At 40.1% G+C, this 26,393-nt stretch overlaps 1 protein-coding gene across 3 annotated transcripts in view; it reads left to right on the plus strand.

Annotated features, from left to right (window-relative positions):
- The window catches only part of spon1a (spondin 1a), a 135,566-nt gene that overhangs the window by 51,943 nt on the left and 57,230 nt on the right, over positions 1 to 26,393 (plus strand). For 2 of the 3 annotated variants that reach the window (XM_037749511.1, XM_037749522.1), the window contains exons 1-5: positions 359 to 1,108; positions 2,668 to 2,774; positions 7,370 to 7,503; positions 18,210 to 18,283; positions 18,741 to 18,863. In XM_037749511.1, the coding sequence (XP_037605439.1) occupies positions 874 to 1,108; positions 2,668 to 2,774; positions 7,370 to 7,503; positions 18,210 to 18,283; positions 18,741 to 18,863 (673 nt within the window). In that variant the 5' untranslated portion in view covers positions 359 to 873. Of the gene's footprint in view, positions 1 to 358; positions 1,109 to 2,667; positions 2,775 to 7,369; positions 7,504 to 18,209; positions 18,284 to 18,740; positions 18,864 to 26,393 lie in introns of those variants that run through there. The other variant, XM_037749532.1, reaches the window with a different exon arrangement.

Below are 26,393 nucleotides of genomic sequence, written 5' to 3' on the forward strand. Positions count from 1 at the left end.
ATAAAATAAAGGCAATTTCATTTTGTTCAAACACTACAGTGTGCCTTGGATTGTTTTTGAGGGAGACTTGCATTTTGTACTTTTTTTCCACCCATGCAATGAGCCCTTCACAAGACTGAATGACCCCTCTTTACTAGAATCTGACTATAATGCATATATACCTTCTTATCTTGCCTGCTCTCACTGATGAGTTAAATCAGGTGGAAGCTCACATACTGCCATTAATTCAGTTAAAATGTGGAAATTTCATTGCAACCAAGAACATAGAGAGCAAAGCAGCACAGTCACCGACCAGCCCATGGTGATGATTTCAACTCCTCACTTATTTATCTAATTAGTCACCTAGACAACCGTTTAGCATGCTTTATCAATTCCTTTGTGTGCCTCTGTGTGTGTGTGTTCGTGTCTTCCGTAAAAGCTCTTGAGTGATGACACACACACACACACACACACACCGACCACACAGAGTTCAGTCCAAGTATGTCAAACGTGTTGCCTCCTCTCAGCACTCATTGGTTTGTCTTTGTTCCCAGTCTGTTGGTTCAGAGTATTCTTCACGTAGTGTGTTTGTAAATAGCTGTGGTCTTGGAGACGGCCACACAGCGCTCATTCCTCTCTTATTTCCTCGGACCCCTGCGCTCTTGCTCAGTCCAACCAGCGGCACACAACCAGTGCGCACTTCTCTCGGAGCGCACAGCCACACAGTCAGTCCTCCTCCTCTTCCTCGCTCTCTATACTCACACCGGGATGGATCTACCCTCCTAGCAGAAAGCACAGGTCTTACTTCAGCAGTTGTGCAGCAAGTTGGGGTCCTCATTTTAGGAGTGAAACAGGAGCTTTTCTGACAAGATTCTCCGCGCATCAACTACATGAATGATGACAACAACCGGGCTACAGTCGCGGCTGATGCTCCTGCTGTGCGTCATCTCCACCGCAGCGGGCAACATGTTTTCATTCACCGAGGAGCCCTCCGAGAGAGCCGGGAGGGGAGACGGGTATTGTAGTCGGGTATTGCGGGTTCAGGGCAACAGGAAGGACAGCAACAGCGAGTTTCGCCTCCGCGTTGAGGGAGACCCGGACAGCTACCAGCCAGGGAGCACATACAGAGGTTGGTTGGTGTTTTATCCGAGAGATTTACGCACACTGCGCTTGTTGGCACTATGTGCGCAATGTGAAATAAAAACACTATAGTCCACGGTGAGTAGGTTGTGTAAACTTCAAATAAGTTTGTGCAAGTGTATGTGCACTGAAAGTTAACTATATTTGGTTAGTAAAGAGTCGAAGTATCCTTGAGCAAAGATACTTAACCCCAAATTGCTCCATAATGCTGTGCCATCGGTGTGTGAATGAGGGTTTAGATTAGATCTTGATGGGCAGGTTCGCACCTTGCAAGGCAGCATCAGTGCCATCAGTGTATGAATGTGTGTGTGAATGCTTACATGTTAGTGTAAAAGCACTTTGAGTGGTCGGAAGACTAGAAAAGTCCATTTAACATCCTGCATCCCAAAAAGGAAAATATGCATTTGAACTATTAAAATGCTGAAAACAAAGTACAAATATAATATCAATATCATGTGCAATACTACTTTTTACATTCTCATTTGCAATATCACTGTTCATTATGTGCAATAATAATGTCCAACATGTGCAATATTACTTATTTTTCTGTTTGTTAGTTTACCATTTTGTATTTTACTTATCTTATTTACTCATTTTACTAAATGTATCTTACGTAATTGTTATTCTATTAGGCACTGGTGCTAGAAATAGTACTTTTTTATTTTATACACTTGTATTTTATACACTTGAACTTGTTGTAATTTTGTTGTATTTTTGAGCAATTCTCTGGCACAAGAATTTCCTTCGGGATTAATAAAGTTCTATCTTATCTTAAAAGCCGAAGGTGACAACAATTAACTTCCAACCTATAATGTGGACAACTGTGATAAAGCTCCTTTATGAGCAAGCATTAAAAAGGTTTATATAAAGCTAAATCCCTCTGCAAACTCATGCATGCTTTTTGGTATTCTCTTTCAAAGTTAAAACAGATTTTTTAAAAAGCCAGCAGTCCCTTATTTCAAAGCTTTTGTTTAAAGTGGAAGTTATTGGGAGCTGTTAATGGGCATGTGCCATCTGCTCTGTGAAACTCAAACGGCTCATGCTGTTCTGGACTTCACAATATGTTGCATTGCAGTTAATTAATTATTTTCTGTTTTAATCATAATTAATTTAATATCCTCCAAAGATAACTGAATTGGCTCCAAGTGGGGAGTTGGTAATCACATTTTGCAATTACCTATTCTAGAAATGAGTCATTTTGAAGTTTTACTTTATCCAAAGATGCTGATAAAGTTGTCAAGTACAGCAAATCGAAACCTCCCCAAAGCTCAAAGTAAATTGACATTTTTTTTATCTTCTGCTGGATTGCAAAAAGCAGAAAAACACTATCTTAAGCATCTTCCGGAAATACCGCCTGACTGAGACTGAACCATTATAATTACTGTTATCTGAGCTAAATCCTCAAGAAATAGATGAAACATTTGATGATTGTGCATACAGTCAGGCAGGTAGTTAATTAAGCCCACTTCAGTGGGCTATTGTGAGGATTGTAGCTCAGCTGTTTTCTCTGTCAAGTGATGCTTGTCACTCTTGTTTGATTCCATCCAGTGAGTCTGAGTGCATCCAGCCCCTCGTATTTCAGAGGGTTCATCCTTATTGCCCTGAAGGAGGGCGCAGAGGGAGACATGGACGAGGACTACACTGGGAATTTCCAGGTAAGGAAGCAGCTAATCACATGAGTGTTTGCACAATCAGAACAGAATACCAATTTTTATGTTTTCTCTACCTTACTTAATGTCCATCCTGTATAACATCCTTCCTCTGGACTCCAGCACAAGCACTGTGCATAGATCTCTCTTACTGTAGATTGGGGGGATGGGGGTCTTGACAGATTTTCTTTGCACAGCCTTCCCGTCTTCACATGTCAAAGTGTGATTATTCTCACCTCACCTCCTCTAATGGGCTTGATATAGCATATGAAAGGAGCATACTCTCAGCTCAGCTCCATGTAGCTGTGATTTTCCAGGCTGTGAAAATACTGCACACGTGTGTGGAATCTGAGGAGTTGTGTGCCCACAAGCATGCATACAGTTCATGTTTGTAGGAAGTGTACAATTGGAGTAGTTGAGAGGCTAATAAGCATTTTATGCAGGCAGGCCAAGCTGGAGTACTGTAGGATGCAGGCAGAGAACGGAGTGGGGCCAAGAGTGCGAAAAGAATTATCACATTATCACATGCGCGTATGCGCATGTGATAATGGCCAAATATGTGAGGCCGTTGTAATTATAATGCAGTGTGAGGAGACGAGTAGCAGAGAGAAGGCGAAGCGTGGTTGATGGAGTATGTGTATGTGTGTGAGTTCAGAGACAGGAAGGATGATAATCATGTAACACACATAGACTGTATAAAAGAAGTGGACGTAGTCACCGTGACGTCACCCATTTCTTTGTGGACTACCGTTTTGAAGCCTCGGGTTCGGCATTTTGGCCGTCGTCATCTTGGTATTTGTCCATGCCATGTTGTTTTTTTGCAATCAGAAGTGACACGAAGGGGTGGAGCCAAAAGGTTTCAATTAACTTTCATGAACTGAAAACACTGTGAAAGGGTTAAAGTTGTAAGAGGATCCCACGGACAACTCTCGTTAGCAAACTATCAATCACAAAGCATACCCTGCTTCATGGTCTATTTGACTCTAAATGGGACCATAATTTACTAAATGAACATCATGTTGTATTGAAGAAGACTTGAAACTAGCGATTGAGACCATAAACTCATGTTTACAATGTTTACTGAGATAATAAGTCAAGTGAGAAGTAGGGTCATTTTCTCATAGACTTCTATACAATACGACTTCTTTTTGCAACCAGAGTCGCCGCCCCCTGCTGGCTATTAGAAAGAATGCAAGTTTAAGACACTTTCGCCCTTGGGTTCACTTTTCAGACCCGGAGGTATCCCACTGGTAACACAATGATAAACTTAAGACATTTATATTATTTCTAGAGTGTTACAAAGTATTATACATAGTGGTACATAGCACCATGTAATATCGGTAGATGCTATCACAGCACATTGACAGCGTAGTTGTAGTTGATAAAACCTAAACGCAACACTACATTCATAACCTTTAAATCCATTCCACCTCACTGATTCTTGTTCTCTCTCGTGCCTTTTAGCTTGCTGTGTCCTGTCAAAATGTATTTCATCCAAGTCCACAGTGGGCTGCAGTTCCAAGACATTTATAGAGTTTACAGTGCACAAGATGACATCCTGTTTTCAAAGGATTCGAAAAGAACTGAGCACCTGAGGAATTGGTTTCAGATATATAAAGTACCCAAAATGTTAGAGAAATACTCAAGTGTAGTTTACAACAGTAAAAGCAATATACCATGATAAAGAGTATTTGTTAATAAGAAAATGCAAAGCATAGATAACGTACATAAAGCCAAATCCCCAGAACTTGAAATGATATGTCTTCTTAGGGCAGAGCTGTTAAAGAAGCAGTTGTGTATGGGTTTAACAGCATGTGTGGAATTCTCTTTTTCAGACTTTTGTGAACCTGTCATTTTTAGTCACTTCCCACATAAAACCCTATTATTTTATTTAACCTGTAGTAAAATACACACTGAGGTTTGCACAGCAGCCCTCAGGCTGCTCTGATCACAGCTACTGCCATGCTGTGGCACTCCCTGTGAACCTAAGCCTTGAATATGGGAGGACATAAAAAACATTATTTTTGTCCCGTCATTACCTGGGGCTAACACCGGCAAGAATTTTTTTTTCTGTTTTGTTTGTCCTTGTAATTGATTTCATGCTGTTGTTATTTAGTACCAGCCTTGAGCGTGCTCCTCAGCCGTACGGCGGAGTGTGGCGTGGTGTGACAGGGCGCTAAACGTCAGGAGTAAAGAGGGAAAACACTACATCATTTAGTCATGTTCAGTCACTTTGCTCTCCACACATGGATGAGACTGAGTGTGGAGTGCACAGAGAATGATAGATAGATGTGTGACTATAGCCTTTAGATGTTCGCATCAAAAGTACAAATAATAGATACGTTAAGGTCTCTTTCACAGCTGCAGATGATCACCTGTTTCGATACAGGCACCATGTGCCAGCGCAGTCAGAATAAACTGCTGTCCAAGAGATATGCCTCTATCATCACCTGCAGTTAGTCTTTCATGTTTTATGTCTTTTATGTCAAGAAGCACACACACACACACACACTCCGAAGCACACACACCATTCCTCCGGTCTGAAAGAGCCCTGGGTGGGCCGGCCTCCCGGCATTGAGAGAAAAGAAAGAAAAAAAGAAGCTGCAACAGAACGTCAGGCTTTATTTAACATACAGCTCATTTGAAATCTGTTGGTGTGCCCCGTCTCAGCCGTCTCAGGACAGCTCCCGACTTGATGAAAAGCACTTTTATTGAGCTTTCTGGGAAGGTCAGCTGCCACTGTGTGTATGTGTGTGTGTGTGTGTTTGTTGGCAAGAGCGTGAACCAGCGGGCAATGCTGGCGATGTCTGATGAGACATTACTTCTCAGCAGGGTGAGATGATAGCCACGCTAGGCTTTTCTTGTTCTATGTGAGGGGTGAAATCAGTGCCACTTTGAGTGCAACATAGTGACATAATCGTCGACATAACGGAGATCGTGGGCGCATCGTGTTCTTGTCATAATTCCACAAGGATGATTTGATATTAGGGCAACAAAGATGTCTGACACGTAACCTCTGTGAAAATTGTTCCATTTGCATTCACTTTTCCAAGTCCCCATGTTATTTTAGATCAATTATATTATGTGTTAAGCACTTATTCTGATGCACAAATTCATGCAAAAACCCAGAAAATGCATCTCAATTTTTCCAATTATGTGTCACTTTTTCCGCCAACACTCACCGTCTGTTTATTGGTAGATTTGACAATTTGGAATTAGACACGTACAAGAAGAAATGGGTCATAGGTCAGTTAGCAGCAAATTGGTTGCTTCTTTTTGCAGATGGTGTTTAATGCATGAGACTTCACTGGTTTTAACATGTGTAGTAGTCCAGTCAGGCCACCCCAGGATGCCTGTTAGAAACCATGGGAACATGCAGGGGGGGCTGTATAATCCGTCAGGCTGCACACACGCACGCACGCACGCACGCACACACACACACACACACACGCACGCACACACACACACACACACACACACACACACACACACACACACACACACACACACACACACACACACAGCTCCCAGGCTCCCCTTTTGGCTCTATCTCTCTCACGCTCTCTAACACACACACACACACACACACACACACACACAGACATACACATCCACACAGAATCCACTTTAACAGCGAACTCATTCATAACATGGCATGACAAAGGAAATTCTCTGCTGACAGCTTTATGGAGTGAGAAAGTTCCCGGTCTTTACTGCCCTGATGTCACTTCCTATCAAACAGATCCTTGGTCTCTGGGCAGTGATATTAGCTCGCTGGCTGCACTCCCTCATGCAACCCGCTCTACTAATTTCCTGTCCAGTTAAAATCAATGAGATGCTCAGTGTCTCAGGTGTGCACCTGAGTAGAGAGGCAGGACTTTTTTTTATACCTGTTGTGATTAGGCATCTGGGTGTTAACTCTGATCAATCTGTGTATTGATTAATTCAATTTATTTCACCAGGATTATCCAGTCAGTATCAATACTTGCGTCCACTAGGCTGACATATGGAAAGTGGAAGAAGTATCACCCGTTCACTAGACTGGATTGATTACTTTGCGGTTTGGTGTCAAATGCCTTAACCATCTTTTTTGTACGGTGCTGGAAGGGTGGAAGGAGCTTGTGTCCTTGTCTCCAACTCACTGACAATGACAGATTTTCACAAGGACTGGAATGAGGCAAATCAAATGGCCTATCTCTCTTATTCTGACACTCTGGTTCCCAACCCTTTTTTTTGGCTTGTGATACCTTAAATAGAATCAGTGTATACTCCTCGTTAAAGGTTATGTACATATCTATGAGTTGTGACGACTGTTTAATTTTAACCAAGAGTAGAAACGTATGCAGCAGTATTTCACAAGAAAAAAGTAAATATTGGAGAACGACATACGTTTTTCCTTCTCTCCTCTCCTGTTAATCATATCTCAAATTTAATTGGAGGGATCCTCAGGATGCTTTAAAAACATACGCACTAGTGTTTGAACCAGTGCATGTGAGATGAATCTGCTCATTTCAATGTAATAGCTGCTAAAGTCAGATGTGTTTGTTTCACCTACAATTCTCATCACTAATCTCTTTTGTGTGTGTGTGCATGATCTACAGATAATTGATGAGGAGGAAACACAGTTTATGACCAACTGCCCCCCTGCAGTGACAGAGAGCACTCCTCGCAGACGCACCAGCATCCAGGTGTTTTGGACTGCGCCCCCCAGTGGTTCCGGCTGTGTCAACATCAAGTATGTATACCGCGACTGATGCTGAATCTGATGAGCAGAGGCGAGTCTTCAGCTCAAACGCTTAGAGAGACACTACACACTACTGGTGGAGGATTAACTTTCAGCTCAACAGGTCCTTGTACTCGGTGAACTGTAATTCATTATTTTCTAAGAGGTCTGGTAATGTGGAGAGCAGGGCTGCCCCTTTCTATCAAATCTTAAATTTTTCTCTCCCCGCATCACTGGCTGCAGATCACTGGAGAATACAAGATACAAGCTTAGTCTGCGAGGATAGATTTGATTTGTGATTATCTCCTGCTGACCACTTTCAAAGCATATTAGAAGCTTTTAGATGGATAGGTGTGTTTTTTTTTCTACCTTCCAGGCAGCCACAACAGCATGCGGTTCTTGCGATGTGGGTTTATTATAGCAGATTGATAGCATTTGTGTGTCGAGGGTAGACTAAATAACAGAAACACCTCTCTGTAAAATGCAATACAGTTCAACTGCACCACAAGCTACATGATCATTAGAATTTATTGCATGACCTTTGCATTAAGCCGGACAAACAGTGTACGATTTTAGCTCGTCTCTGGCACGATTTTTAAGCCGCACGACTCATTTTAGAGTTGGACCAAATTTCAGCTCTGTCGGGTGTCGTTTGCCGTGCAGTGTACAGGGGGGAACATGGATCCGATTAACTCCTCCCAACCGGCCGTCGGACATGTCCAAAATTTTGGTCGGCCGTCCACAGGCTCTTGCACAGTTGAAGCAGAGCCAGGAGCCGATTCTCCAACGTCAGTACCTTATTTGTCCTCCTTTTACAGTAATCAGAGCATAGCTATCAAGATAACAATGTAGGCTACAATAGAAAAATAATAGTAAAACATAGCTAGTTTACCTCCAGTTCTCTCTGCAAAATAGACAAACCATACTGTCGACCATACACGTCTTCCTAGCCCCCTGGGAGTCCAGATACGACGGTACCTCTTTTTTTTTTTTTGATGTTTCAGCAGGCAGGATGGCACAGATGATCAAAGCAGCACGTTTCTTTGTGACCCCTACAGACCTCTGCTAGCAAATAAACCTCACCTGCCTAGGAGCTTTCAAACAAATCTTTATTGACAACTGTCAACAGCCAGAATGGTCCGCCGGGGCCAACGGGTCGTGTTTTTGTTTTATATTTGACATGTACAGTGTGAGCACATAAATCGTGAGCTTTGGCTTTACATTACAAACGATCCACTGGTACAGTAGAAGTAGGAATTACACAACAACATTTCTTAAATCGTACAGTGTATGCCCAGCTTTAGACTGTATTACTTTTAGCCTGACATACTGTACCTAATAAACTGGTAACTGAGTGTATGTTGATAGTGGTAACAGTTATTTTTGATGTGACAGAGTTTGACGTGCCGTAGTAGAATGGTTTGAAGTGTTTGCTTTTCAACTTTTTAACTAAGTGTTTTTCAAGATTGGTTATCTAGCTAGCTATATTTAATCCTGCCATACAGAGTTAAATCTAAGTTTGAATCATTTAGTAGTCCAGCTCTCTGGGATTGGGACCTGCACTATCAGCATATATCAAGTCTGCAGGTACAGTAAATCAGTTCCATTACATACCTTCCCCCAAGCTAAACAGAGTTAAATACAGAATGTTGTGTCAAATTTTCATTTGCACTTGGCTTCATAAACTATTCATTACCTTTTATTAATTATATAGCTGACTGACACCGATCAATTCTGCTGTTGCGTGTCCTCTGGGCTTGCTTGGATACAGAAGGGTAGTCATGTATGTTCAGCTGAAGACAGATCATGGCCGAAATCCCTTTATTAATCCAGTACTGTGGGGAAATAATGTGAGTACAGGAGGTGGAAAGATGCTAAGGGAGTGTGACTGACAAGGCCTTCTGATCAATGCACTATTTAACTGTGTATGTATCCAGTTGGTTTCTCTGCTGTCTGGTGTATGGTCTGTGTACAACGGGATGATGAAAAGGTTGCACTTTTTAGTAATGCATGTTATTATTATGTGACTGATACTGAGTGTGATGAGTTTTCCTTTTCTACGTCGTTGTGTTTTCCATTTCCCTTGTGCTTATCTTTCTGGAGTAACTTTATGACCTGTCCTTTCAATAACCTCTGAGCTTTCCTATACTCTTTTTCACTCCTCGCTCTCTCCTCCGTTCTTTTTTTTTATCCATCTTTTCTTTGTTTTCATCTTCACTGTGGTATTGTCATAGTTTTCTCACAGCAGGTCATATCGCACAGCACGTCTGCTCTCCTCATAGAAACCAGTGGGATGATGGCAGAATTGTACTCAGTTAAGCTCATGGATAGAGGGAAAAAGTTGAAAGTGTGTTAGAGCGTTCAGCCTAGAAAGAGATATTTGAAAGTGCTGAGATGTGGATGTAGTAATACCAGGGCGCAGACAGTAGAGAGAGTGAGAAGTTCAAAAGGGATGCCTCTGAAAATCATGATTACAGGCTGGGAGTGGGTACTTGCCATTGTTCTCCCCCCCTACAGTACCTGGCACTCAAAAAGATGACAAGGCGTTTGTATGCCTCTGAGCTGCAACAGAACAAAAGTCTTCATTAAGTCTTATTGATTGAGGAGGTTCTACTCCTGTAACTGACAAGCGAAGGGATATTTATATGAAAACTGTTCAGAGGGAGAGGCTGTGTTATTATACAGCCCATACCAGCAGAGAAACATGGGTACATAAACAAACACATACCGCGTAGTCAACAAATATGCACAGGAAGAAACAACATAATGTGGAATGATTGCTAATTTTATAGATTAGTTTAGAGAGGACACTTTCATTACCACCACAGGCAGGGTAAATGTTTGTTTTTAATTTCATTTTGTATCCCAAAAGAGCTCGGTCAGCCAGCCAGCCTGCCTGCCTGTAAAATATCATGGTTATTTAAAAAAACAACATCTGGCCATGAAATTAGAAGTGTGTGTGTGTGTGTGTGTGTGTGTGTGTGTGGCATGTGTGTTTCTGTGACTCAAATGTTGTCTCGGGACTATTTCTCCTCCCGAGTGGTTTGCTGCAGTATAATTGACAGGCAGTTGCCGTCTTTCAGATGGAAAGGCTGAGCTTGGTGGTTTGGTTCCGTCATAGGTTGGTTTGTGATGATAGGGTCAGGCAATGATACTCGTTCAAACTCCTGAACTCAGAGCACAGACTTTGAAAGTATTACCATCCAATCCAGTTATTTTCAGCCTTTTTACATGCTAGAATCAAATCAGGCCAAGGTTTCCATCGCTGTGTCTCAGTTGCTGGCATCCCACTCTTGTTTTATTGGGCGTTGTGGTACTGACTTACCTTTGCACGGCAGCTTGATTCTCGGGATGTCTTGCAGGATCACATATCACACGAAAATCCATCTTGTCAGTCTTCACGTAATGCATTTGTGTTCGACAAGCCAGATCAGGGACAAATCCGCATCGTATGAGGAGCTACGAGCGTGGCTTAGAGCTTAGGTGTGTGTGACACAACACAGATTGGCGACTGTTTGTTCTAAACAACAATAGCGGCTCCTGAAGGGGTTAGCGTAGCTGCAATAGCATCAGTTATATCAGAACTGGAGAGTATTTCTTCATTGAATGAAGAGGAAAGAACGGCACTGAAGGATTTTCTCGATAGAAAAGATGTTTTTGCTCTTCTCCCGACTGGCTTCGGCAAGAGTTTGATTGACAGATGGTTCATCCAATCACCTACCAAGTATTTTTTTGAAAGTGCCTGCCCTTTTCCAAACAGTTTACAATTACAGCTTCTCAGATGGTTCCATGTAACAAATGATCTGGCGGGTCAGGTTAGGTACTCTAACCCTGCACTACTAAAATCTTGTCGAACTACAAAAACACACAGTCCACTTGCAATTGTACAGTGGTGTTACAGAGTGATATGTCTTTCCACTTACAAAGGATCTTTGGTCAGGAAAGGCACTGGCTTGCAGAGAACACTGAACACAGATTTTTGTTAATTAGCTACGGCTAAACACTGCAAGTGACGTTGGTCATTTTAAACAGCAAAAGTGATGTGGGCACCAGCTGCTACTTGAATGTTCTGCTCTTAAATAAAACAGGGTGAGGAGCAACGTATCCTCATACATGCGTATTATATATTACGTGTCAATTTGCACTTGTTGCATGCATACAGTCTTTTCAAAATAAACTTCCATCTTAACAGGAAAGAACTTGGTTAGGTGTAGGCAACAAAACTACTCAGTTAGGTTTAGGAGAAGATCGACTTAGATGGGTTTGGCACAGACAAAAAGTCTGATATTGCTACTTGAATGTTCTGCTTTTCGCTAATAAAACAAGGTGAGGAGCAATGTATCCTCATAGATCCGTATGATTCAGTATATTACGAAAAGTTATTCCTCATTTTTTGTGCGTTTCCTACAAATGTCCAGCAGCATGTGTCAATTTCCACTTGTTAAATGCATGATCTTTAAAAAAAAAAATCAACTTCTGTCTTCACAGGAAAGAACTTGGTTAGGTTTAGTTAACAAGACCACTTAATTAGGTTTAGGAAAAGATCATGGTTTTGGTTAAAATAAATCTATAGATGGTGTAACTTATGTTACGTGACAAATAAATTAACGTTGACTTCTGGTTTCACATGGAACACGAACACCGGTCTCCTGGGCGAAAGTATGCTGTTTTTTTACCCACCCGTCAACCCCAACCTCCTCCCTATGCGGTGCGCTTTATACTTTCTGGTTCACAGTTACGTGGATTACATACAAACTGATTTTGTGGGATATTTACGAATTACAGTGCATTATTTTTCGTAGGTATAGCTACGAACAGTGTATGAGAACAGCCCGAAAGGAGACTTAAATGTTTGATAAGATATTTGTTAGCCTCTGAGCTTAACAAATCAATGTATTCTGCCACCTGAAAACCGGAACTAAAATTGAACAGGCTATCAGAACTTAATCCTAGTAAGAGGCACAATAGACTTGAAAGATTTCAACGCGAAGAAACCGGTGAAAGTGTTGCTTTTCAGAGTGGTGTTCCTAATTATTAATTGTGTGTAGTGTTTTTTTTTTTCTACTGCTGCTTGATTGGATATGGTAGATGAGTGACTGCTAAATGCTCTTTAAACGTAACACTTGTCATTGTAAATGTCCCCATCTCTGTTCCCATAATTTTCATTCAGACTGTTCTTTATGTAATTTCAGACCCTCACAGCAAGTTTTGGCAAAGAGGGATGTCGTCTATCTTTTCGACCGACTTTATTCTAAATCAAATGTTCAGCTTTATGTCTAATTGGATGAAATTAAGTGGCTTCCATTCTGCTCATTAGGGGGCACTTAATGATAAAATCGAACATGTTCTGCAGTTGTCCGATGACAAAAAGTGGAACTCTAGCCAGGAGCTATTGTCACAGCAGAGATCTTGTGGTCGGAGCCAGAGTAAATCGCATCGAAATATAATCCATATATTGCAGTCACCATTGAAGTTGCCACTATCTTTTATCTTTCCATTTGTAGGTAGGAAGCAATTTATTTGTCATCCCCCTCTGGTGCCATGCAATATTGAGGGTAGTGTGATGTGTTCTGGCTGTCTGAGTGAGACAGTGTATCAGTGATCAGATGAATGTCACAACCACATGCAGTTGTCAGAGTCTGTTAATCTCCTTCAGCACAACGATTGGAGAAATCAAGGAGGACTTTGATAGGCCACTATAGTCAAGCAGACCTGTAGAAATTAAATGTACATACATTGGCTTATCTGCAGTGGATTTGTGTGTCTCTTAGTTGTTTCTTTATTGTAAGTTCTGTTTGTAGCAGCAGATAGAAGAAAATTAAGTTATTTAATCTCTGGCTGTAGCAGGAGCAGATGAACAAATTGAGAATTTATTTATCTTCTTTTACAGATCTACTGGGCATAAATGTAGCCTTAGAAAGACAAAATCTATCTTGCTCTTTTCTTTTTGCTTTCATTCTATTTCTTACTCTCCTCTTTCTCTCTTTTTGTTAAGCTCTCAAACATGCCTACTCCATCCCACACACACTCACCACATTCAAATGAGTGCACTTTTGGGGTGATTGGGATCGGTGGCGGTGTAGATCCGGCAAAGTGAGATAGAATTTAAATTGGATGTTAAATAAGCATTACTCCGCTTGATTGTTTGGCCAGCCCGGGAAAGTGGGCAAGCAGTGAGGCAGAGTTTGCTCCTCTCTCTCAGGGAGATATGTGAAATTGGGGTGAGATTGAATTAAAGCGTGAACAATTAGAGATGTGCTGGTGGTGTCGCTTACCTTGAATCATTTCATCCACGTTATGAAAGGCTGTTTTGGCCAAAGATCATACTTGCTCTCAACAATATTGTTGTTCCTGTATATGTTTGTCCTTCATGTGAGTTGTCAAGACGTGGGGTGTCTAAAGCTTGCATTGGGACCAGTGAGCTTTTCCCTTGATTTTAATGGCCTCCTCATTCACAATACTCCACCGACAAATTAGCCTATGTTATGAATGTAGCTCTCAAATGCATTGTGTAAACCTTTCTGTATAATTCTCTCTAATATTTCAGAACAGTTACTCCAGAAATCTGCCATTATTTCTATAATATCTCTCACTGATATTGATGAATATGCCATATTGACATGGTGGTGCGAAAGCCTAGCAACAGTAACCAAGAGGGGAGGGGTTCAGCGAAGGGTGAATTATTGCCTGTTTTAGTGAGATTGAAAATACATAGAGGAATGATAGTTTATGTGAGAGATAATAGTAGTGTGTGTGAATTAATATAATTTGTGTGAGACGGAGTGAGTGTACTGTATGTGAAAGGGTATAATTAGGGTTCAAACCCTGATAGGGTAGTAGAACTCAATTGAGTTTATGTTGGTTTGTTATTATTTGTCATCTTATGCCAAGGCTCAAATTGCTGTGAACTGCAACGAGCCAGAAATATGAAACTTGACCTAATAACTGGAAATGATGTGCAAGTGCTTCCCAAGAAATATGACTCCAGTCTGCCATATGGTGGCACTGTAAGTAACGGCCAAAAACACGATTTTGGAAAGGCCATGCCCCTCACACTGTAAGTCTGATTAACTTGAAATTTGAGACACATGTCCGTTTTGAAGATATTGACCAATGATCTTTAAAAGGGACAATAATATGTTGAAAAAGTGATACAAATTTCATAATATAGAATGTAAAAAAAGTGATAAAAAAATCATACTATAGTATGCCCAAAAAAAGTCATAGTTCTGTATTTTATGTAAAAAAAAGTGATAGTATAGTATGTAAAAATAAGTGATTAAAAAGTCATAGTATAGTATGTCGAAAAAAGTCATAATATAGGTAGACTTTTTTAATTACTTTCTTCAACACACTGTAATATTAGTTTTTATCACTTTTTCCGACATACTTTTTATCACTTTTTTCAACATACTAGACTAACTTTTGTCGACATACTATACTGTGACTTTTTTCTGACATTTTTCTGACATACTATACTATAACTTTTCCTTTTTTTTCGACATAATAGACTGTCTTTTTTTCGATATTCTATACTATAACTTTTTTATCACTTTTTTTTAACATATTATACTTTGACTTTTTCCGACATACTATACTATGACTTTTTTTTATCATTCTTCGACATACTACACTATGATTTATTTTGACATACTATACTATTACTTTTTAATCACTTTTTTTTTACATATACTATGACTTTTTTTATCACTTTTTTCGACATATTATACTAAGACTTTAATGATATGGCTTTTCATCAGTTTTTGCGATATACTAAACTATGACTATTTTTCACATACTTTGAGCAACAGCTGTCATTCAACTCACCTGGCCCTGCTCTCATGAGCCTTCTCCACACCTTTCTCCCTCTCTGTCTCCTCCAGTGATAAAAAAGTCATAGTATAGTATGTCGAAAAAAGTAATGCAAAAGTCATAGTATAGTATGTTGAAAAAAGTAATGAAAAAGTCATAGTATAGTATGTTGAAAAAAGTCAGTATAATATGTCGAAAAAAAGTCATAGCATGTCGAAAAAAGTCATAGTATAGTATGTTGAAAAAAGTGATAAAGTCATCGTATAATATGTTGAAAAAAGTCAGAGTATAGTATGCTGCGGGACTAATAAAGGAATATCTTATACGTCAAAAAAGTGCTAAACAGTCATAATACAGTGTGTCAAAAAAAGTGCTAAAAAAAGTCATAGCATAGTATGTAAAAAAAAGACATAGTATACTATGTTGAAAAAAGTGATGAAAAAAGTCATAGTATAGTATGTCAAAAGAAGTGATAAAAAGTCATAGTATAGTATGTCAAAAAAATTATAAAAAAGTTAAAGTATAGCATGTCAAAAGTCATAAAATCATGGTACAGTATGTAAAAAAGAATGTCATAATAAAGTATGTTAAAAAATCATAAGTGATAAAAAAGTGATTTAAAAAGTCATAGTATAGTATGTAAAAAAAAAAAAAAAAAAAGTGATAAAAAATGTCATATTGTAGTATGTCAGAAAACATTATAATATGTCGAAAAAATTAATTAAAAATTAATATGTTATGTCAAAAAGTCATTGTAGTCCAGCATGTAGAAAAACAAGCCATAACAATTATTAGTATAGTATGTAGAAAAATAAAAAAAATAAAGTATTTCTAATTCTGTAATACTCCATCATAAAACTCAACGGTGGATAATTCCTGAACTGAACTGTAGCTCATTTATACAGGACAGGCACAATGGACTGACTGAAATACACACTGTAGTGGGGCTCAAAACACTTTGACCACATGCTTCAATCCGCTATTGTTTACGATCGAGATTCGTCGCATATGCAGCGATAAACACTATCATTAGTTACTTTGGCAAGTTCTGAATCCTCAGTGGGAGGCTGCCTGAACGCTGTGGAGAGAAGGGTTTGTTTTTGTTTTGCTCCACTAATCGACACATTTGGGTGATGCTGGTGTAAATAAAATGTTTGAAGTGTATCCACAGATCTACCTGACTTCAGTTTAACAGTGTCGGCATACAGTTTGATAGAAATTGCTGTCCATTGAGCTTAATTAACCTGGCGAGCTAACTTTTCAGCACTGGTAGAGCTGATAGAGAGCAACTGGTGCGCTGACAAAACTTTCCGGGCAAAACTCGCGCTACAGAATTTCTATTTCACGTGTTTGAGTAGTAGACATAAACAGCTGTTTGTCGAGGACTGAAGTCCTGTACCGAACGGTTCAATACAATTACACGTATTCTTACACCTCTAATAGTATGTCAAAATGTCGTAGTATAATATGTCATTAAAAGTCATAGTATAACATGCTATTAAAATGGCATAGTATAGTATGCCATAAAAATGGCATAAAGAACATCATAGTATAGTATGTCATTAAAAGGGTATAAAGCTTATAATAAGAACAGACAATGTTATGTTAGCATATTTGTGAGCAAACCTCACCAAAAAGTTTCGACAGAGTTTCGGGATATGAATACATGCAGGCCCATTGATTGTCGTGTTAAAAAATGTATATCCCGGTCATTCATTGATATCATAGAGATGTGGACTGTACAAATATCTATCCCCATACTAATAGATCATCATTATAATGCCTTTTAAAAGCCAGCACGGAGAGATGTATAGTGTCAATTTAAGTACACAGCTCATATCAGTATAATATTTCCCTATAAAATAGGGAATTAAGCTACATGAGATGTACAGGTTAATGTCTCTCAAGTCACTGAATGTATTTTCTTGCTGTGAGGGACCGATTCTGGGATCAGCTCTGCTCAATAGAGCACAACACAGCTCAGCTTAGTTTGATACTCCAAAATAAATGGTATCCAAACAGTCCAGCTGGACGGGGCCTGCCTGGATCACCTCCATCCAGCACCTCATTGTTGGGTTTTATCCCCATGGAAACCTTCCTGCAGCCATTGCTGACGTAAAAGGCTGGTGTATGTGAGGAAGTTAGGTGCCTTAAGGCTTGTTTTCTGTTGTTGTTTTCTCAAGTCTGCTGGCCTCTGAAAAGGTTTGTTTGACGCTGATTTACATGTCAAGGCCCCTCTCAGACCTGTGTTCCCCACCACCCGGTGGAACAAGCCTCTTAGACAGCTCAATCTAGAGAAGCTCCCCTCTGCCAGGCCTCACATTTTGGGGAGCATTACTGTTGGCCTGTCAATCACTTCTTATCGACACAGTGCATAGCCTACTATATAGTATCTAGTCTGTGCATTTTTGCGAATTTTACCTACAAAGTGTCGTGGGGACTTTCTTCACTGCAAAAATTACTCTTTTAGTTGCTGTCTTTCTCTATCAGCTTTTCTTCAGCCTTTCAGCCTTTCCATGTACGCGTATCTAATGCTGATGCATGCTTTTTGTGGTCTTTGTATGAGACATTGAATGCATCCGTCTGAAAGACTGATTTTGCAATTTCCCTGTGGGCTCAGATACCTGCTTTTAGAAGTCTTCTGAAAAAACAGGAAGATGATTATGAATAACTCTGCACCTGTTCCATCTGCCACAATCCACTGTTCAGACTCTATCACATCTTAAAAGCCAACATTTTCCACATCTCCTGCTGCCTGTTGTCTTTTTATTTTTAAAACCTCACTTTTCCCCATTGGGACATTCACTCGTACTTTTAGCTCTCTTATGCTTAGATTTGCACTCGGTGCCGGTCCCAACAAACTTCACTCCTTACTCACTCCATCTCTTTTTGTTCTCTCTGTGCAGGGCAAGCATTGTGCAGAAGAGAGTAATCAATTTCCAGGATGAAGGCCCACTCACCAAGCGAATGTGTGAGAAAGGTAGGCTTCTTTTATTGACACGGAATAAATCATTTACAATTAATTTCTTATTCCTTCAATCTCCCTGCTGTTACTTTTTGTTCCTCCCCACTTATAGTCTCTTTTTTATCTTTTTTTTTACTCTATTTTCTTTCTTTCTTGTTTTTGAATTTCAGTCCTCTCTGCCGTTATGTTGTGGCATGTGAGTGATTGTAAATGAGTGTGACCTCCTGACTGTGCACGACATTGGATGTCACACTGTGCAACAGATCAAAAGAACTGTGCTACACATCCTTTCCTTTTCTCATGCCCTCCCTCTCTCTCTCTGCTCCCCACTTTATTAAACCACCCATCTTCTGTATGATGGGCACCACTCTCATCTGCTCCTTATACTAATGAGCAATCTCTCTACGCCTATCTCATGGTCTTCTGTATTTCTCTCTCTGGGTCTTTTACTTTTCCCCTCATTACTGTACAGAATCCCTGTATGGAGAAACTACAGAGAAACCTCTGCTCAACTGTTGTGCCTGTGGAACAGCAAAGTACAGAGTGACCTTCTTTGGAAACTGGTCAGAGAAGATTCATCCCAAAGACTATCCACGTAAGCACAAACTCCTCTGTTCTTTGTCTTGTGACCTTAGCTTAATCACACATTTAAAGTGTGCTGATATTCTATTTTTCCCCATGAAAAGCCCTAAAGCAGCAGTGAATTGATCATGATAAGTATTTCCAGTGTAGCCAAAGCCTGTTATAGTTTATTCCATAGACTACCATGCCATAGACCTCCTGCTGCTGTAAATACTCGCTAGCTCACCACATCTGCAGTTAAAATTAGTCCCCGACAAATGCACTATTTACTCTTGTTTGAGTAATGTTTGCTTGAAACGGTGCCCAGCTGTTTTAGGAAATGATTTAGCCTTTTAGAAAGTGAAAGTACATATTAATGACTTGAATATGAATGATTGGGCTTTGGGTGAGTCATGGGTGCCGGTAGTATGGGGGGCCAAGGGGCCATTGCACCCCCACCCCCCCCCGCAAAAAACTTTACGGCCCTATCCTACTTTCATTTTAAGGTTGTGAATCACTATATCCCCGCAAATGCCCCTGTATTGCAACACGGCAACAAAAGACGTTTCAATCATTTCCGTCCGCCCCGTGTATGTCGAGACTGGAGGGAGTCAAAAGTGTTTTTTACTCTTCAAACGTGCTCCGTCTCAGCTGTGTCTCACGTAACCACAACCGGAACTGAAGTTTATTTAGCCTAGACTTCAAGTCTATTTATTTCGACATTACGTGCATAAACGCAAGGATTTGCGATGCGCAATAAAAAAAGCACTGAATAATATATTTATCCACATTTTGCAACCGGCGGAGCAGAATGTGCTGTGGATCTTTATCCAATCATAATCAACCATTGTGTAGCCTAACTCAAATTAAATCAAAGGGATCTGACATCCAGCCCGCTACAGTTTCATAAGGAACCAAAAATATTTTTACACTTCTCAACTGGTGGGCTGCCCCTCGCCGGGTGCATCGTCCGGTGCGCCGTGAGTGACCGAAGTCTGCTTGGAAAGGCCCGACCGTGAGTTTTACAGCACCCCTCGCCCGGACCTCGCTGCTGTCCAGTGCCGTTGAGTTCTCGCTGCGCAGTGCGCCCTCTCTCCCTGTGGGAAGGGACCGGATTCCCGGCACGACTGTCAATCGGAGCCGACTGTGCTCAGTGCGAGGGGTCTGCGGCGATGTCGGCACCCCTAATCATTTAATATGCTTATGCTGTGTGACTTTTTGCCAGCAGCATTCATAACCATACAATCTTTATGATTAAATTGTTTACTAGAGCACCAAGTTCTTCATAGATTTAGACTTGTAATTTTGCTCCCAAAGAGCACCAGATTGATGCATTTAACTTTAATATGTTCAAAATCGTCCGAGGGGAGCAGTACACCAGAGTCTCTCAAAATCCTGCCGAAAACACTGTATTAGGTCATCGAAAGCTGCCCCCCCCCCCACACTTCAAAACTCATTCCGGCGCCACTGGGATGAGTGCCATAGACTGGGAATTCGGAACGTATTGAGAAACGGACTAACATGTTGTTGATTTTGGTCTTTTAATCGGATTTGTTGACAGTAACAAAAATCGGCAGCCTTATCCTGTAATCTTGATTGTAGCACCGTACCCCCAAAATCTCTAGGATATGTTCCCGACATGTGGGTGGTTTAGCCCCGGTACTTGCCTCTCAATAGTGATGTGTGTGGTTTGCTACAGTAAGGTACTACGGTTGAGTGTGATGTGTGTATAACCTTGAGCCACACTATCAGGATGTGAATAGACTTAAGGATTACACTGGCTCTCTTGTCTAAGTCAGGTTCTCGCCGGTCAGATCAATATACTGATTAGAGTGGAATAAGATAAACCCTGAGATCGAAAGGAGCTCTAATTTACTGTCTTATGGAGGGGGTAGTTGGTGTGTGACTCACTCTCACACACAGATACGCAAACACACACCTCGCAGATAGATCAACTTAAAAGAGGATAGGGCAAGCTGTGTGGTGTCTGTTTCATCCCGACTCGGAGGCTGTTACAGTTGGATTTCTCCTTGCACAAAGTCATATCCTAGGTAACCAGTTATTATAGCACACTGCACATTTATGCTGGACAGTATTATTCACTGACTACAATACAGTAAGCCTCATTCGAGCTCTGATGATACTTTCAATAATAAAAAAAAAAATAGCTATAAGTAAACTTGGTCTGACTTTTCCTTTCTGGTGCAAGTAGTACTCAGCCATTTTTTGATATGCCACTATGTCACATGTCAGCCCTCTATTTTTAACATATGTCCTTCAAGTGTACGAGCCTTAGACCATTGTGGTAACACACATTGCAGACCAAAAATTCACTGTAAAACAGGCCAACAGGACTGTTTTATTTTTTTATTTTTTTATTTTTACTGCAGACATGATAACCTTGACAGTTCTATTTTCTTTCTCCCTTTCGTCCCCATTGTAAGTCATGCAACAATGCATGGCTATTCAACCCAAGCGCCGGCAGCTCGCTCGGACAAAGGGAGTATATCGAGACAGAGAATGGCCTGGTTGTCAACAAACCATTTTTTTATGGGATTAGTGGGAGATAGAAAGGGAGAAAAAGAAAAGGGAGCGAGTTTAACATTCATTTATTGACTAAATAAAGAAGTACCCTATCATAGTCAATTTCCTCTTACACAAGGGAAGCAATATATTGAAGTCAAGACTGAAACCTATACACCAAAACAACAGCTGCCTTCCATCTCCTGTATACTTAGCCTAGCAACACCTACTTCCACTTGACAGAATAAAAAGTGTTTTCGTACGATTGCATATGATGCATTCACAAACAACAAGGAGAGAGGAGAAAGATCTTGAACACCACAGCTACATTCCTTTTAAATCGGAACACCCACGTCACCGTTTAACCGTCCAATTAATCTATTTTATGTGCATGGTCCCCTATAAATAAACAACAAAATAATACATTCAACAGTTATGTATTTTCTAGCATCTCTACACTACAACTGTGCATCATTTGTGTATGACATCATGTCCAAAGATTCTGTTTATTTACAGACAGCTGGCAATACACAGAACAATGTTAGTACGCAAAAGGGATGTCCAGTGTAATTCTTAATTTGGGGAACAACATTGTTGAAGTCAAATCTCTGATGCTGGAAAGCACAGTTTACTTCTGTCTACATCAGATGCACAACAATCTTGTTGACCTTTTCCCAGGTGCACCACTACTTAATCAGAGGTCTGTTGAATGTTTCTGTCTGTTAAGTCTGCAAGTATTGTTCTGAGGTCCAGTAATGCTCTATGTAGAGAGTCCTATTGACATGTAGAGAGAGGTCAGATGGGCCAGTTATATCATTATGAGGCTCCATATTCTTAACACAGCCCTGTTAAATTGTGGCAGGTCATTAAAAGACACTTTGCAAGTCAGCATATATAATTTCATTGCTTTATTTCTCTCCCTTGTATCTCATAAAGAAAAACATTTCCACAAATTGAAGATGGTCACCAGCTACAACACTGACCACAAGCACTAATCCATACTAAACTGCATTTAAAAGGATAAGTTACACACACCATTGAAGTATACTAATACGGCCTCAACCTTAGGCGAAAGAACCTGATGATGTATATAAAACTGTGAACCGAAGCCATAATGTTAAAGCAATTTAGTCATTGGCAATGACTCCCTGTCTGCCAGGGTCAGACATTTATGAAAGTTTGGGGCACAAATAGCCTTAAGATTTCGTAAAGGACCATAAACAAAAAATATTAAACAACTAATTATGGTTGAAATAATCTTGACAGTCAAGACAAATATGGATTGATGGGAAAAAGGCATCCTCTGCTTCTGTAAGCCACCATTTCATAACATTGCTTCCATACTTAAAAAGACTGAAAGGCCTACCTAAAATAGAGATTTTTTTTATCCAGCAGCAAAATGCAAGGCAGCAACCATTTCCACCTTGTCAGACTACAAACATCCACAACTCTTCGAACAGAATAGAAACAGCCACCACTAACCTCCCCTCAGATCACCATTTTTAAGGTCGGAGCTGTCAAGGTGCTTCCCCATAAACTGCAAGGCAGATAAATGGAATGCACCAAGAGCACAAAAGCATTTAACCCATTGGCAGCAATAAGAAAAGGGCACCTTTCACTGCTAAAAACATATCCAGATCAGGCCCTAAGAGATGAAAGACATTGTTAGTCTGGGTTCTTAAGGCAGACCGTTCCAAATCATTGTCATCATTAGTCTTTAACCAGGACACCAGAGGAGTTTGAAGGCTCTGTGCAGGCTCTGTTTTATTATTTAATTTACATTTTTATGCTCATTTCATGGATGCAGGAAGTAGAGGTGCTGAGGGGGCTGCAGCACCTCCTAAAAAAACAAGGTATTATAAAGACTATCAATTGATAGAAAAGTTTAAACTTAGTGTTTAAACTATGGGCTAGTGTTTCCACTTTCTTACTGGGATGCAGGCTATGTGTAGTACACAAGTGTTTGTGGTGGGAAAGTGGATTTGCTTTGTTTTTTATCCGTTTATTATCATATGCATTAGGCCATTATAAGATTCTTTGTGATGCAGACTCTATCGTGCGTGAAAACATTTACTGGATTCTCTACTAACACTGACAAACAGAGTGATGGCTGACCCAGCGTGGGTTGAATGTGCATCTGCAAGTCCGCATTATATTACGTCTTGTTTATGAAATGTCTATAACGTCACTGCACTGCATTTTCATAAAATAAAATGATAATCTGGCCTTGGGTCACATCTCTCGCTCGCATTCAGGCGCTCTTCCTCTCCTTGCAGTTCTTGTACTTATAGAACTGAAGTAACATCTGGGGATTTTTTTTTTTATTGTGATGAGGGCAAAGATGTACTGTATGGACTCTACGCAGCCGGGGACATTATTTTAATACATGTTAATCGCTCAATAAACTACAACTACCAAGTAGAATAGCGATGCGCCTCACACACCAGCAAGAGCACACACCCTCACCTCAAACAAGCAGCTAACACATGCATCGCACTGGTGCTACTGCGGTAATTTCATTCATCGCAATTTTTTCGTAGCACATGCAAGTGTACAGCCCTAATTGTTTGGATTATAAAATATAATGGCCAGTATGAATTACTGCACAGTCATAGTAATTTACCTTCAGCAGCTTGTAATTTCTCACAGTTTTGATTGCACCTTAATTATCATTTTGCCTGTACAAGAGCCTATAGAGAAAGTGAGGGACAACTAGACATTTCTAAGATATCATTTCAATGCTAATAAAAGCCTAAATAATAATTAAAAAAAAACATTTACTACACTCAAATGCTCTCTGATGGACCAAAATATACATTTTTAACTGAATCTCGTGGATATGCAGATTGACCTTTATACTACTTTTCACACATCTTGCCCTGTTGTGTGTGATTTCTAAGATTGAAAATTAGCCAACACTCAGAAATTGTACACCTGCTGCAGTTCAATAAAAATGAACTCTCCTCAATATATTTTGAAAGAAACATTAGGTTATTAGTATTTATCTGAAAACGTACTACTTATGCTGATAATTAATACCTGCAAATGACATTTACCACCACCATCCATCCATATATGGCCATTATCTCAAAGCAACATCATGTTGAATTTCCATTATAACTTCACAGGTATCATGTTGATTGCTACAAATGAAGGGATAGGCTACATCAAACTAATTAAAACTTTTGATTAACATTGACGTTGCTGAAAAGCCAACAATGTGTTTTGCAGATACAGCCTGGGACACAGCCTTGACAGCTGAAACACTTTTACCATCACACATTTTACTATCTGCTCGCTTAAAGCCCTACATCTTAAAACCATTTTCAAAAAGAGTTTAGCTCTTTTTCTCTCACTTTAGGTGAAAAAAACAAACACTCACATGCACATTGACAACATAAAGTTTTTAACAGAGCAATCTAATACAGGAAGTTGAATTGCTTATGTTGTGCTTTTATTTTGGTAAACCCATTCTAATCACTCTGAGGTCCACTTCCGGGAGGCTAATTTTCACAGAATGCAGCCACAGGTCTCCAGCTGCCATCAATTACCTGGTTAAGCCAAACCAAGTGGCCAGGGAAGAGAGGGGTGTAGGTAGTGTGGTTTCTTTAAGTTTGATTGGTTTGATATTTCTTCAGTTTATTATGCTTTCTGTTTAACCTATATTAGACCATAGTCATGTGTATTCTGTATATAGTAATATTGTGATGGGTAATTTGTAAATACATTTAGTCAATCTATTTGGGGAGTGTGTATGTGCTCTTTACTGTTGGGAGGGACCACTGGTAGATAGGCCAACTGGAAAGGCAGTGAAATTGTCAGCGCAAGGTGGGAGTCAGGATGAGTGTTTCTTCAACTTGTAACAAGGTCATGCCAAGCTTCAGTAAGACAACAGGTCAAGAAATATCAGTCTCCTGAGAACAGCGAAATGTGTTGGTCAACATCTACCTGACTTTAAACAGCAGCCGGTCCACCACTATGGACACTAGTCCTATGATAGCTGATAAAATCATCCTTCTATATGCTTCCAAGTGTTCATCCAGATCTCAGTAAAATACATTTTTTTATTAAGTAACAAGTCATGGAAAATAAATGTCTTATTTGAAAGTGGTTCTACAATAACATTAGTCATGCCTGCAATGTCATATGAAGAACTGTTTACGTTTCTACAATCTACTACAGAGATACTGCAAACACAGAGATTAGATTATCAGAGCGATTAATCTTTGTTCAGACTCACTGCGAACCAGCAGAAGGCAGAAAGGGTGACTTAGAGAACAGCAGAGTAAGGGCTGGGCTATAGAGATGAGAGGCAGACCTATGACCTATTTGAGTGAACCTCACCTTGACCAAGCAAGTATTCAGACAAATGGTGAAGATAGTCATGTAAAGATAACAATAATCTTTCAGTTTGGTGAGTAACTGTCCAAAGCAACTGAAGTTTATGTCTTCAAAACCACGGATGGTAGCCCCACCAGGACTCAAGTGATCATTTTATGTTGGTTGGGGCTGTAAAATCATCACATTGGGGGATAATATGACAGTATGGGGGGTAATGAAGGAATAAGAGACAACCAGTTTCTGTGCTGTTGAGGTAGACATATCAGACCACAGTGAGATAGTAAGGATACCTCAAAATGACCTGTAAAAATCAATACTAGATGAACAGCTGTACTCCATGCCTTTTTATGCCTTACACAGCAGTGGAGGTTACAGCCAGGCTTTAGCTTCCACCGTCTCTAATTGTGTAAGGCTCAAGTTTGCCTCAGCCTGTGCTGTCACCTCTGATGGATCATCATATATATCTTACCACTGCTGCATTTTCTCTATGCTTACAGGTATAGAGGCAGATATAGAGCTCCACATTTTTCTTTTTTTCCATGGGCACATACACCTTTGCCCCGAGCGATAAAGATACAGAGAGGGAATGAAAGGATTATGAGTGACCATAACATTCAAGTAATACACTGTAGGGGGTTTGCAGCAACAAGGATTAATTTTTAGACTGAAAGAAATTAGTTTTTCAATAAATATGATGCGC

Source organism: Sebastes umbrosus, chromosome 2, assembly GCF_015220745.1.
Source record: "Sebastes umbrosus isolate fSebUmb1 chromosome 2, fSebUmb1.pri, whole genome shotgun sequence".
Lineage (NCBI taxonomy): Eukaryota > Metazoa > Chordata > Actinopteri > Perciformes > Sebastidae > Sebastes > Sebastes umbrosus.